At 39.6% G+C, this 12,339-nt stretch overlaps 1 protein-coding gene across 1 annotated transcript; it reads left to right on the top strand.

The window, feature by feature from the left end:
• The first annotated feature begins 2,785 nt into the window (after positions 1 to 2,785).
• Positions 2,786 to 11,359, top strand: tbca (tubulin cofactor a). Its single transcript, XM_015040272.1, has 4 exons — positions 2,786 to 2,955; positions 7,013 to 7,118; positions 9,100 to 9,186; positions 10,606 to 11,359. The coding sequence occupies exons 1-4, from the start codon at positions 2,903 to 2,905 to the stop codon at positions 10,684 to 10,686; spliced, it is 327 nt and encodes a 108-aa protein (XP_014895758.1). The 5' UTR covers positions 2,786 to 2,902; the 3' UTR covers positions 10,687 to 11,359.
• The last annotated feature ends 980 nt before the right edge of the window (positions 11,360 to 12,339 follow it).

The following is a 12,339-nucleotide window of genomic DNA, read 5'->3' on the forward strand; positions in this document are numbered from 1 at the left end:
TTTCTGATGGGAGGGGGGATTGCCAGAATGAATTGACACGTATAGGACAAGGCGCGGGAACACGCAGCGTATAGCTCTAACACATAGTGTCACGACGAAGCGATAGAAAACTCCAAAGTCATCCAGTTTTCTCTCTAATCATTACAATTAGTGGGGAATTATCGCTGGACTCTGACAGACGTTCCTTGTAACTCTCTTTTATATTCAGCGCGCGCTAATCAGCGGCCCTCATTACAAACGCTGATTAAACTGCAAATTACCCAGCAGCGGCCCCGTCCGCGCCTACCAGCGCCGCGCTCAATATCAATTAGGCCGAGCAGCCCGTCTGCAGTCTCCCGGCGCTTCCAAATGCTTGATAGTGCCATTTATTAGTTTGGAAAACTCGGAAAATACCAATAATCAACGGCCATGGAGCTGCAGGGAACGAGCCCCGGGTTCCCCCACCCACCACCACTCAGATGCAATCACGCGATAGCCTGGACTGAATTAGTGCTCTGGAGCAGAGAAAGTCAGCACTATACCTTCTGTTTATTTGCAGGCTATATCAGCTTACATGTCTTTTTAATCGTAGTAACATTTCAAATGAGGAATTGTGCGCAAAAATTGTCAATGTTTGGTACAAATTGACAGATTGTTCATATTATCTTCGAATGAGTGGAAAATCGTATGTATTTTAAAGAACAGGAAAGTAGCAGCTTAAAAAAAGTCCAAATATTATATATTCGTATTTTTTTTATGTACAGTAATAAAAAAATGAGGATACCTAATGAAATATTAATCTTTATTAAGAAATATTGACACGATCTAGCTTAATCTCATTTGTACATTATTCAAATAAGCAGATTTAGTGGCACTAACGCAACAAGATTTGTCTAAATGGAAGACAAATCTGAGTGCAAGTTTTTTTTTACTTAAGCAAAAAGGTAAAAAAAAAAGCTTACCTTTTGTTTTAAACCACAGTTTCACTGAGAAGTAGCTCCTTAGCTTAGCAGATCCAGTTCCACCAAGCGTTTGCTAATTGCTGCTAGCTAGTTTGAAGGAGCAGTGTGTGGAGTTACCGGGGAGCTCGGAAACTGTAGGTCAGAGGAGGAGCTTCGTCCTTGAAGGCGGAGCTAGGTCCACTCAGACGTTTTGCACAGCTGAGTGGTTGCCACTGGAGATTAAAGGATTTCTCAAATATGCATGAAATAATCAAGGCAACACTCTAGGTGTGTTTTTGATGAAGAAATAACATTATACCATGATGTAAAGCTCAAAATAAGTTTATTTTACACAATTCTGCCCTTTAAATGCTGAGTGATGATTTCTTTCCACAGAATTGTTTTAAATCTCCTTCTGATCCATTAATCTTCACAAATGGTTTTATCCAAGAAACTTGATTGCAATTGAATGCCTTTACATTCACTGTATTTCCTCCTTCACAATGGATTTCTTTGCCCACATTTGCTTTTCATCATCACACAACAAAGATTAGAACATTGTCAAAAGCCTATTTGTATTTTGCGAAACGAATAAACATATGCTCTATTAAGAGCTTTTTAATGTGCATCAATTCTGATTTATATATTGTTTTCTTATAGAAGAAGTTTAGCTTGTACAAAATTCATCACTTTCAGCTTCAATGAACACTTTTGATATTAGTATGAGTTTTTAGCCTCCTTCTCAGTAGTATGATTAATAAAAGAGAGCTGTTTAAGTACATAAACCTTTATCGTTATTAGCACATGGCAAAAATCTAAACTGCATAGAATACAGTACATATTTTTGACATAAGTTGCCTTGGATAATGCTATGAAATTGATTCTTTTCTCTGTGATCACACAAATCAATACGAGACGCAGACAGATTCAAATGATATTGAATGCGCTGTCGCTGTAAAACAGCTTTGTAAAGGCATGTCAATTGTTTAGCTTAGGTGGCACACTGTGTAAATAAATACATTTCTTTATTTGGTCTATAACCTTTTATTTGACACATTTCAGTGTGGAGTGTTTAATTCTTGTTCAAAGTAAACGCAAAGGCAGATATGAAAGCAGTGCACTGTAAATGAACAGGACATTTAAAGATTTTACTTTGAAAAACATTTCAGATGAAAGGCGATTTTTGTTTGGGTTCCCAGAGGGACACTCAGGATCTCATTTTGTGCTTTAGATATGGTTTATTAAACTTTTTTTTACTAACTTAAAAACGTATTGTATGGATTGTACAAAAGTGGTCAAGTGTTCACTCAAATTTCACTGGTGTATGTTGGGATAAGTACAGTTCCCAGAAATTACATTCACATATTTCCTGAAACTTTCCATATAATCGACCAACATACAGTAGTGCAACAGTGTAAAATCAATAGAAGATGACTTTTTGTATAAATAAAAATTTGAAAAGTGTGGTGTGGATTTGACACCTTTTAGAACCAACTTTGTTTTGCCTTAGAATTCCTCTGCCATCGTGACACACATTTTTAAAACCGGTTTTTATGGGCAACAGATCAAGCTCAGTTCGATTGAATCTGTGAACATGAAATAATAATCTTAGTTTTGCCACTGATTTTTAACTCTTTAACTATAACTTAAACTCTTTCTTAAATTCTTTTGCTGGTACTGTTGCAGTGGTAAAGTCTTAAAATTACCAACAGATATAATATAATATAATATAATATAATAATTTACAAAGCTTTTATAAATTGTAAATCATTGATAGCTCTATTTGAAATCAAGTGAGGTACAGACCAGCTCACTCAGATAGGGCTCTCACTCGACCTGCCACTCAGACCTGAAAATTCAATAACAATCTACTCCGCGGATCGACTTCTCTGTGAGCAGCTTGTCATCCCTGAATCCATCTGCTTTCCTCCTGCAGTTAGCTCGAGGGATCACACAGCAACGGAGCAACATCTTCTACAGTCATGGCGGAACCAAGAATACGGCAGATCAAAATTAAAACGGGCATCGTGAAGAGGTATTTTGTTTGCTATGCTTAAATAAGATTTAGTTAGCGAAGGCGGAGGTTTCATAAAAGCAACCCCCAGGCTAATGCTAGTTAGCTAACCAGCTCAGTCATACAGGAACTTCTCGCCGTACACGGTGCAATATTTGTCGCGTGCGCTCTTAGCATATCCCGATGACGAATCGCTGCTAGAGCGCAAGAGCTAGCTTAGCATGGGGTTATCTTTAGTTAGCTTCTGTTGGAGTTTAACTCTCTCTAGCGGTACAGACTGACAATGAAGGCGAGACGTCGACTGTAAAGAATGAACTGGTAAAATGTGTGTAGAATCTCGAGACGCCAAAGCTAGAGATAAGCTAACCTGCTAGCAGATGGCTAATACCGGTTTGTCTCTGTGATGCACTGCTTTGCCTCTATTTGTTTTAATTTTGGCTGTGCTAATGAAGAATAAGTTGCACTCAGTTGTTATTGATAATGTATTTTTAACCAATGATAATAGTAATAATATAAACAACAAACTATATGACCGAAAATGGAACCAAACAGCTTCATCTGGGTCAAGACAGCCGTGTCATGTTGGGGGTAATTTTCAGTCTTGTATTGAGGTCAAAGTTCCACAGTTAAGAAAGAAAAAAAAAGTTTCCATTTTTGATCAAATTTGAAACTCATACTTACAATTATTTTGCAAATATGCTTTTATATGTTCCACAAATAAGTTTTACATTATACGTATACAGTTTAGTTTACTATTTACCCATTTGTCTTGTTTATGTCTTGTTTTTATACACCACATTATGAGTTTTATCTGTCAGACTTTCCCTTCAAAGTTCAAAGAAATTATTTCTTGCTGTAATTGCAACATAGTCATGACATAATTGATCAAATATCACCCATAATCTGAATTTTATTTATGTGATTAATACGTTACTTAGATACTTAATCACTTTTGGATGCATTTATCGCCAGTCTTACTAATGTTTATGGGTATAAATGTTTTAATGGTTTTCTTATTACACAGAAATCATTAAACAACAATACATATTCAATGTGGCTGCAAATGGTGCCAGATATTCTCTGAATTCACATAAAGGCAAATTTCTTGCACATTTTTATGGTTAAGGTATGGCTTCGGTTGTGTGGGGTTTTATTTATTGTTTTTGGTCGCTTTGTTAATCTATTTTTTTATATTTAAAAAAAAATTCCAGTTTCAATGTAAAATGTTCTTCATAAAAATGAAAGTTCATCAATCTTTGACAAGGACCAACTGTCATTATTATACCATTATCAATTTGTTGCTCAAACCAACAATATTATCATCTATCTTAATCATTTCCGGGACAATTTATTGTGCAGTAGAATTTGTTTAATGCATTTTGGAATAAAAATATAAAATTGGACATGCTTAGTGCCAGAGGAGGAATAAATAACCAATATTCCTAATTTCAGAAAAACATTTGCATTCTTGGGCAAACATTAAAATAAGTTTAAAAACCAGATGTACCCGTGTTTAAAAAAAAATAAAAAATACATAAATAAAAGCTAACAAAGATGTAGGTTTCATGAGAAAACAATAATAATACAATAATAGTAATAATAACATGTATTGGTATTTTTGATGAGCTAAGTGTATTTCTTTTGATAGGCAGACCTCTAATTCCCCACTGTTGATTGGATTTGTGCAGCAGGCTACTGATTGTTTCTGACGTGGATTAGATTACCAGCAGGGTCCTGCAGACTTGCGTAATAATGATTTTCCTCGGAGGAAGTTGTGGGGGGGGCAGAAATGCCACACGCTGTCCAGCAGTAGCCATCGGAGGCGAAGCAGCAGTGCAGTCTCACTGAGCAGTCTTTGCCCCTTCCTACTGTATCAAGCTTTGACATTCTCTCAGCACCAGACAGGAGATATTAAATCTCAAATCGCTCCGGACCAAAAGCGTCTCTGAGACATGACCCTTTAATCAGACCACTGGGTTTAAGCACACACAGTTATTTGTCTCTCCTCTCTCTGTCTTCAGTCCCTCCGCCCTCTTCGTTCGTTCGGGCTCCTGGTAAAGCCCGCCTTGCTCTTTTATCCGGGCCCCACTTCCTGCGCCCCCACCCCTCCCGTCATATTCCAGTCAGCGCCTCCCTGGCCCTGGCGAGGCGGATGCCCTTAATAAAATGACAACAGTAATTTGCCTTTGTCATTCCGGTCGCAGCAGAGACTACACCGCGGCTTAAAAATACAGTGCCAGAGAAGGCGGCCGAATGTGTGTGTCGGTTGGCTTTAATTCCCTTTTCTTTTTTTTTTCCTATTTTCCAGAGAGCTGCCTTTTCCATTAAGCCCGAGGTGGCAGGTCTATTTAAAACCAGCCACGACCCCACCCCTCATTCACACTGCGCTCCCAAGTCTGTGAGAAATAAGAAATTAACATCCGGTCTGGAAGGTGGAGGAGGAATGGACGTTTTGTTATTAGACTGTCCTTCAGTTTTATTTAAATTATCCCAGCCTCCTTTCCTCCGTCTTTTCCTCCTCCGCGCGCCACCTTCTCCTCTCCGAGCAGACGACATCACTCACCGCGCGTCAAGACGGCGAGGGCGGAAGACAGGAGGCGGCGTTACATATGGTGCCTGTTTAAAAGCTTCTTGATGGAAGCGCATTACGATAAGGGGTAATTGATGTAAAATATGACAGAGTGCTGTTGGCTTCCTTGGTTAGGCGAGGAGCGGCGCAACACGGAGGCGAGGCTCCCCAGTAATGTGACTGACTAATGAAGGATTACTCACTTACACTCAGCTGATGTTATGAAAAATGAAATTTGTGTTGTCACTCCGACGAGCGGCCGCAGCCGGAAAAAGACAATTAGATGGAAATCATTACCAATAGCGATATTTTCAAACTCTATTATGCCAATCAGGCTCTGAATCTGTTTAATAGATTTAGTTCCATTTGGCCCGTAATTGATAAATAATCAAAATTTATCAATGTACTCAAGCCCGTTTTCACTACCAATCAATGAGAGGAGGCCCATTTACCAGCTGACTTGGTCCAAATTAGGGATTGAATTGATGATCAATTAATCACTAAAAAGGAGTAGTAGTGTGTGGGAGTGAGTGGGTGAGAGATGGTAAAGGTGAATTAAAGGGGCCAGCTAGTAATGTTCAGATGTGAAACGGATAGTTCAATGCGGTTACTATGGACGGTTGATACAGAAAAAGAAATGGATAGAGGATTGATGTTTTTCATTTAAAATGAAAATATCTTCTTTAAAACTGGAATTTGATTTAAATAAACGGAAACAGGAAATGAAAGGTAAGTACAGGTGATGTTGATGATGCTGTCTTTATTGATTTTCGGAAAGCCTTCAAAACTAAACTATCAGATGCTAACTAAGTTGAGTTTTTCTCAATTATGGGGTGTCACAGGGGTTGTTGTTGGGACCACTGCTTTTTATCTTATTCATTAATCACTTACCAGAATGTGACCCATCAAAAGTAGAAATGGTGCAAGAATTAAGTTATTTATAGGTCATTTGAGACTTGGTTGGTGAAACAGATTGTGAAAATGATGGCGATGAATCAGAATTCTCATTTATCATGATAAACGATACAACAAATGCTCTACTCTCATTGATGAAACAGTGGAGAACATAGTAAAACTAATAATCCCAACAATGCGACAGTTTTGGGCTGGTTTAAAGGCAATTAATTAGAATTTATTGTGACACCAATAAATCAGAATGGTTATCGCAATAAGAAACATATCACAATAAACAATATGATACAAACTCAGATGTTTTTTATGAAGTCAAAGGGTGAAGTTAGCAGGTCTTTTGGCAGCAGAGAGGAGTTTGTTACTGTGGTGTGTACCATAGTATCCTGAGGGAGATGATCCTACTGTGTCCCCTCAGTCAGTGGAAGTGCATGAAGATTAATGGCCCAGTCTGTAAAAAGTGACCATCACAGCCTGCCTTTCATGGTCCAGTCTATCCGGTGTCTCGAGTGTTTGATGTTTGTGGGAACAACACAGTGTCTTTGCCTTAAACCGTGTCTTTTTTTTCTTTTCTTTTCCTCTGCTCTCGTCCGTCTCCAGGCTGGCCAAAGAGGAGCTCTCCTACATAAACGAAGCAAAGGAGCAAGAGGAGAAAGTGGAACGCCTGAAAGCAGAGGGAGGGGATGAATTCCTCATCAAGAAACAGGTGTTTAACTTTTACTGGTTCTCTGGTTTTAACGCTTCACATCTTTTGGTTGATTATTTGTGTATGTAATGAGGTCAGTCCACAAGTTGGGTCATTAGAGTTTTTTTAAACTGACCCAGACATGATTAGATCCTGTTGGGTTATTGTAGTTTGATGATTGCTGACACGTTTGTAATTGAGCAGTTCACAGGCCCATATAATCTCATGCTGTGTTTTCAACGTAACACAATATAAGGGTTTCATATTAGTTGATATCAATAATTCTTACAGGCAGGACTGGATTAAAATGTTTAATTGTTAATTGCATACAATTGTCTTTTCCAGTGTCCAATCAGATTGTTTTTTGAAGGACCCCCACTGGGCAAAGAGAAGCGGCTCCGTCATCCATTGTTGTATACAGATGAAACTTGTGCGTCAAATTTATGAGAGTACTAGAAACACAATACGAAGGTTCTGGCTCTATACTTTTGCATGTAAAAAATGTGACTAAATGTGTTAAAATGTTTAGCACATTAAAATCTATGTAATTAATTTAAATTAACTTGCTAAAGTTCTGACCCTAATAGTTATTGATTAGGGTTTTATTTGCTTTAAATATCTGAAATGCTGCCAAACTGGTGACGAGACCTTTCCTGTCTTTTCCCGTTTTCACTCCACGCTGATTTTTATTCAGTTATGTGATATGGTGTCGAAACCTGAAACTGTTGCTGCGTAAGTTACTCAACAGGTTGTTGCTAGGTAACCAAAGCCTGGATGAGTGAGTTAGTTGATGCCAGCAGCCTTGTTTTGCTCGTTGTGAGAAGGTGAGTGGCGAAAGCCTTTCTGCTGCCTACATCCCCAACAATGCCATGCAGTCCTGGATCGGAGTTCATTGAAATTCTAGAATATTCTATCAGACTTATAATCGATATTGATGATGTGCTTTCAATTATTATGTATTGCTGTTGATTTATTTCCTTTGTTGCCACATTTAGCGACTTTTCAGGCAAAAAGAAATCACTGATCAGCAGATCAGGCTTTTTAAATATCAGTGATTGGCCTGAAAACTGCAGTCATACCACTCTGATTTAATAGCAATTTATACTGTTATTGCAATGTTAAATTCAGTCATTATAAAATCTTACTTGTGAGAAAAGTACGATTTTATGTGTGATTTACCCGTTTTCATTATTTAATTGTTTTAAAACGATGTAAAGAAACCATCTGTTCGACGTGGGACCCCAGTGGTTCAGAAACCAAAGCTGAGCTTGTATCAGAGATTCTTTTGTGTTGGGTTTGTTGACTCTGTGGCAGTTTTGAGCGACGGGCTTAGTCGGTGTTAAACGGGCGGATTGGGAGGCCAGATGGATTATTGAAGATGAGAGGTTTGTGAGGCGGGATGGCTTAGAGGTTTATGTTTTAATGGAATCAATACGCTTTAAGTGTCGTCTTCATCCCGTCCTGATGGGATCATTCCACCGCACCGGGGAGGGCACCGTGACTTTCCTCTCGTTCCAGCGTCGCTCCACTCGCCTGCCTCACCCTGTCGCACCTAGACGACTCGTCTGGCGTGTTTTTGACTTTGCGGCGCCGCAGCGGGGTTGGGGAGGAAGTTTCTGTCAAGAAGTGTATCTGATGGCGTCAGCTGACTCTTTTCTACTCCTTATGGGATGGGACTCCACGTTGGCACTCGACTGTAGTGCAGTTCCTCTGATCAGCCCGACCCTCGCCTCAAGGTTTCTCCACAGTGGACACATTTCCCTCCATGTCCCAAAAGCCCAGCCAATCAGTCTGCCTGTACCTAGCTGTTCAGATCAATGGCCGAGACATTGGAGGGAAAGTTTCACGACAATTTTTAAGAAATTCTTGTATTAAATTGACAGTTTGAGCAAATCTAAAGGTCTTATAACCAGAGATGGAAGTGACTGATGTGTGTGTGTGTGTGTGTGTGTGTGTGTGTGTGTGTGTGTGTGTGTGTGTGTGTGTGTGTGTGTGAGTTCAGATGGAGGTGCTGCAGGAGTCCAGAATGATGGTGCCAGACTGCCGCCGCCGCCTCACTGTAGCCCACGCAGACCTGCTGCAGTTGCTAGTAAGTAGCATTCAACTTCTATGTGCCACAAATCTGGAACAAACTGCCAGAAAACTGCAAAACAGTCGAAACGGAGATCCTTTAAATCAGTACTAAAATCCCACCTGTTACTTTAGATTCATAACAAATGAAACATTGACCAACATATAGTGTTTTACTGGTTTTCTTAATTGTTGACTATGTAGGGTCTTTTTCTGTTTTTATGATGTTAAGCACTTTGAACTGCCTTGCTGCTGAAATGTGCAGTCAAAAATCTCACAACAGTGTTAAACTTGGAATATATAAGAAATGTGATTTTTGTAGCTTTGTAACAGTTTTAACAGCTTTGCCATAAAGAGTTTAAAAACATGAATTGTATAAAATATTAGACTGATTATTCCTCCAGAATCTGCATTTCAATTTAGAATAAAGATCCATTAGCAGTCCAGTCCACAAAGATTTTTTTCGTGTTGATTACAGTCAGGGTGCACCGATAGAGCAGATGGCTGATAAATTGGCCCAAATTTTCTTAATTTTGATCGGCTGATACTTGCATGTGAAGCCGATCTTATCCACCGATCTTCTCTACCTCTGCAAGCGTATAAAAATAAGCCACCGTCCTTTTCTGCTCCACTTCAAAAGTTTTGTCTGTTGGCTCCGCACACCAGGCCACATCTGCAAGTTTGCATTTAACAATAGTAATCCCACTGTTGCCAACTCAGCAACTTTCTTGCTATAGTTGGTGACATTTTAGACCATAAAAATCCGTATCGGACAAAATTTGAATCTGCAGATCCGGCTTTTTGAAAATCTGTAATTAAAAAAAAAAAAGTTAAATCGGCCAGACAACTCCCAATTGGTGCACCTTAAGATTAAAAATGCTTCTCAAATACAACAAACTGCTCAGAAAGCGAACTTCAGCGACCATTTCACTGCTTTAAACAAAGTGAACTTTTGGATATGAACAGAAAGCACACGTTGCATTAATGAACTCGTGCGCGGCTGCGACATTGGAAGTGGAGAGCGCGGCCAAACCCCCGGGGATTTAAGTTGATATGGCGAGAAGCAAACATAAGCATGCGCGGCTCAGGGTCAGCGCAATTAGCGCAGCGCAGCAGCCGAGCGGCTCCAGGTGTGAGTCACCAACCTCCCCTCTTCTACGACCGAGGCAGACGTGCACACGCTCATCACAGCTCATTAGCGGCGCCATCACCGCGGCGACCACCGCAGGAACGCAGAAAGCACTCAACTAAACGACGGCTTTGCGGTCGCGACGTCCCTCTCGGCGACTTCTGCTCTGCTAATTTTAGCTCCCAGTAACAAGTTTCCTAATGATGGTGACAAACATTTAGTTCAGTATATGTTTTTAATAGAAGTCAGGAATAATGCAGTGGTTGCAATAACCCTGTGGGTGTGTGTTTTGTGTGTGTGTGTGCGCAGGAAACTGAAGCGGATCTGGCCGAATCAGAGGAGTACAAAGAAGCTAGGAAAGTATTGGACTCAGTGAAGCTTGAAGGATAATTTCTGCCGGCTTTCTGTTCTCGCTGCTGGATTCTCGCCGGCTTAAATGTCCATTCCCTTTTCTCCAGGCCTTGTTCAGAACCACAGAGACCAACAGAATCCGCTCAAAGTTTCTTGCTCTTGATGTAATTGTTTCTGCTGTTTACTTCTAACGCCTCCCACCTCCATTTGTTCAACTCCTCCTGTGTGTAAATCCCATAAGAATACAGTGAAATATTGTTTATGAGCACTGCGGAGTGAAGGGGGTTTCTCTGCGTTTTCGATTATTAAATGCTCACTTTCGGTCCATTACGTTTTGAAAAGGCTTTTTGCATTTTCTTGAGACTTTTCATAAATTTGAATGTTTTGCCTTCTCTGGGACGAGTTTCTGTCGTCTCACATTATGTTATTTTCTCTTGTTTAGCCTTTTTGTTTCTGAATAAATAAAAAGTACGGTGAAAAATGATCTCTAACAAATCAAAGCCCAAATATGCACTGTAAAGTTTCTCCTAGATGTATTTTTTTCAGATTTTTTTTTTCAACTTTAACATTGCTTTTCATTTCTTTTTTTTTATTATTTTAATCCACTTAGCTAACCATTTGGAAGAATTTAATTGCATGTATGTTCCTGCTAACCAGACTAAACTGGATTGTGTCTTGATGTCTACAATAAAAACAAGAGCACTTTGGGAAACCCCGTCAGTTACTTGTGAATGACCAAACGTCCCTGCTGCTCTATCATCTATTATTCAAATGGCCTACAAATAACGACACCTTACATTACCGCTGAGTGAGTCCTTCCTAAATAGTCATACTAATAACTGAACTCAATTGCCAGACAAATTAAGGTTACATTTGACTTGATCCTTATTTTGCAGATTTTGATAATTATCGGGATCACCCCCAAAGTCTCATTACCGCCCTAATGAGGCGGTGCCACTCCGTGACATCCACCCCGCTCCGTCTCGTTAAGGAAATCGCTCTTCAATGCTGATTATTTTATTTGGAGGTATAATTATATTTCTTTCGGATAAATCACGGCCTAATCGGAGTCCGTGCAGGAGGGCAGGGGCGCTAATTGAGGCATGAGATGCGGCGGCGGGGCGCTCCACCTGCGGTTGGTGTGACCCAGGAGGGACCCCGGGCAAGGCGGATTGCAGCTTGGAAACACGTGGGCTGGAGGTTCCGTTTGGTGGGAGGGGTGGGGAGGCAGCAGATGGGAGAACATATTCTGAGATCCAGCTTTCAGGTTTCTTGGTAACAGACCAATTTAGGCTGACGGAACCAAACTTTGATCCGATTATTTTAAATGGACAGCTCGCATTAATAAACTAAAAAGAGCCAGAGTTGGAAAAAATGCTATAAGTGAATGGAGCAGCCACCACGAAACCACAATAGAAACATATATGACTGTGAAAAGTGTTACTAGATGTATTAAAATATTTAAATCAGATACTTAAAACTTAAAGTCAAGACTCAAAATAACATTCTGGTCAACTACGATTATGGATGTAGACACCGTAAGAAGTTACGTTTCTTTTTTTTTAACATTACGTAATTAACCATGTTTTAAAACCGTTTTTTTTTAAGTTAAATATTTTAAGTTATTCCTTACTCTTCTGAGCATTAATATTGATTTCCAATTTAATTATTAACTAATCAGAGTGTTCATTG

Source organism: Poecilia latipinna, unplaced genomic scaffold, assembly GCF_001443285.1.
Source record: "Poecilia latipinna isolate Pla-1442-1.1 unplaced genomic scaffold, P_latipinna-1.0 Scaffold503, whole genome shotgun sequence".
Taxonomy (NCBI): domain Eukaryota; kingdom Metazoa; phylum Chordata; class Actinopteri; order Cyprinodontiformes; family Poeciliidae; genus Poecilia; species Poecilia latipinna.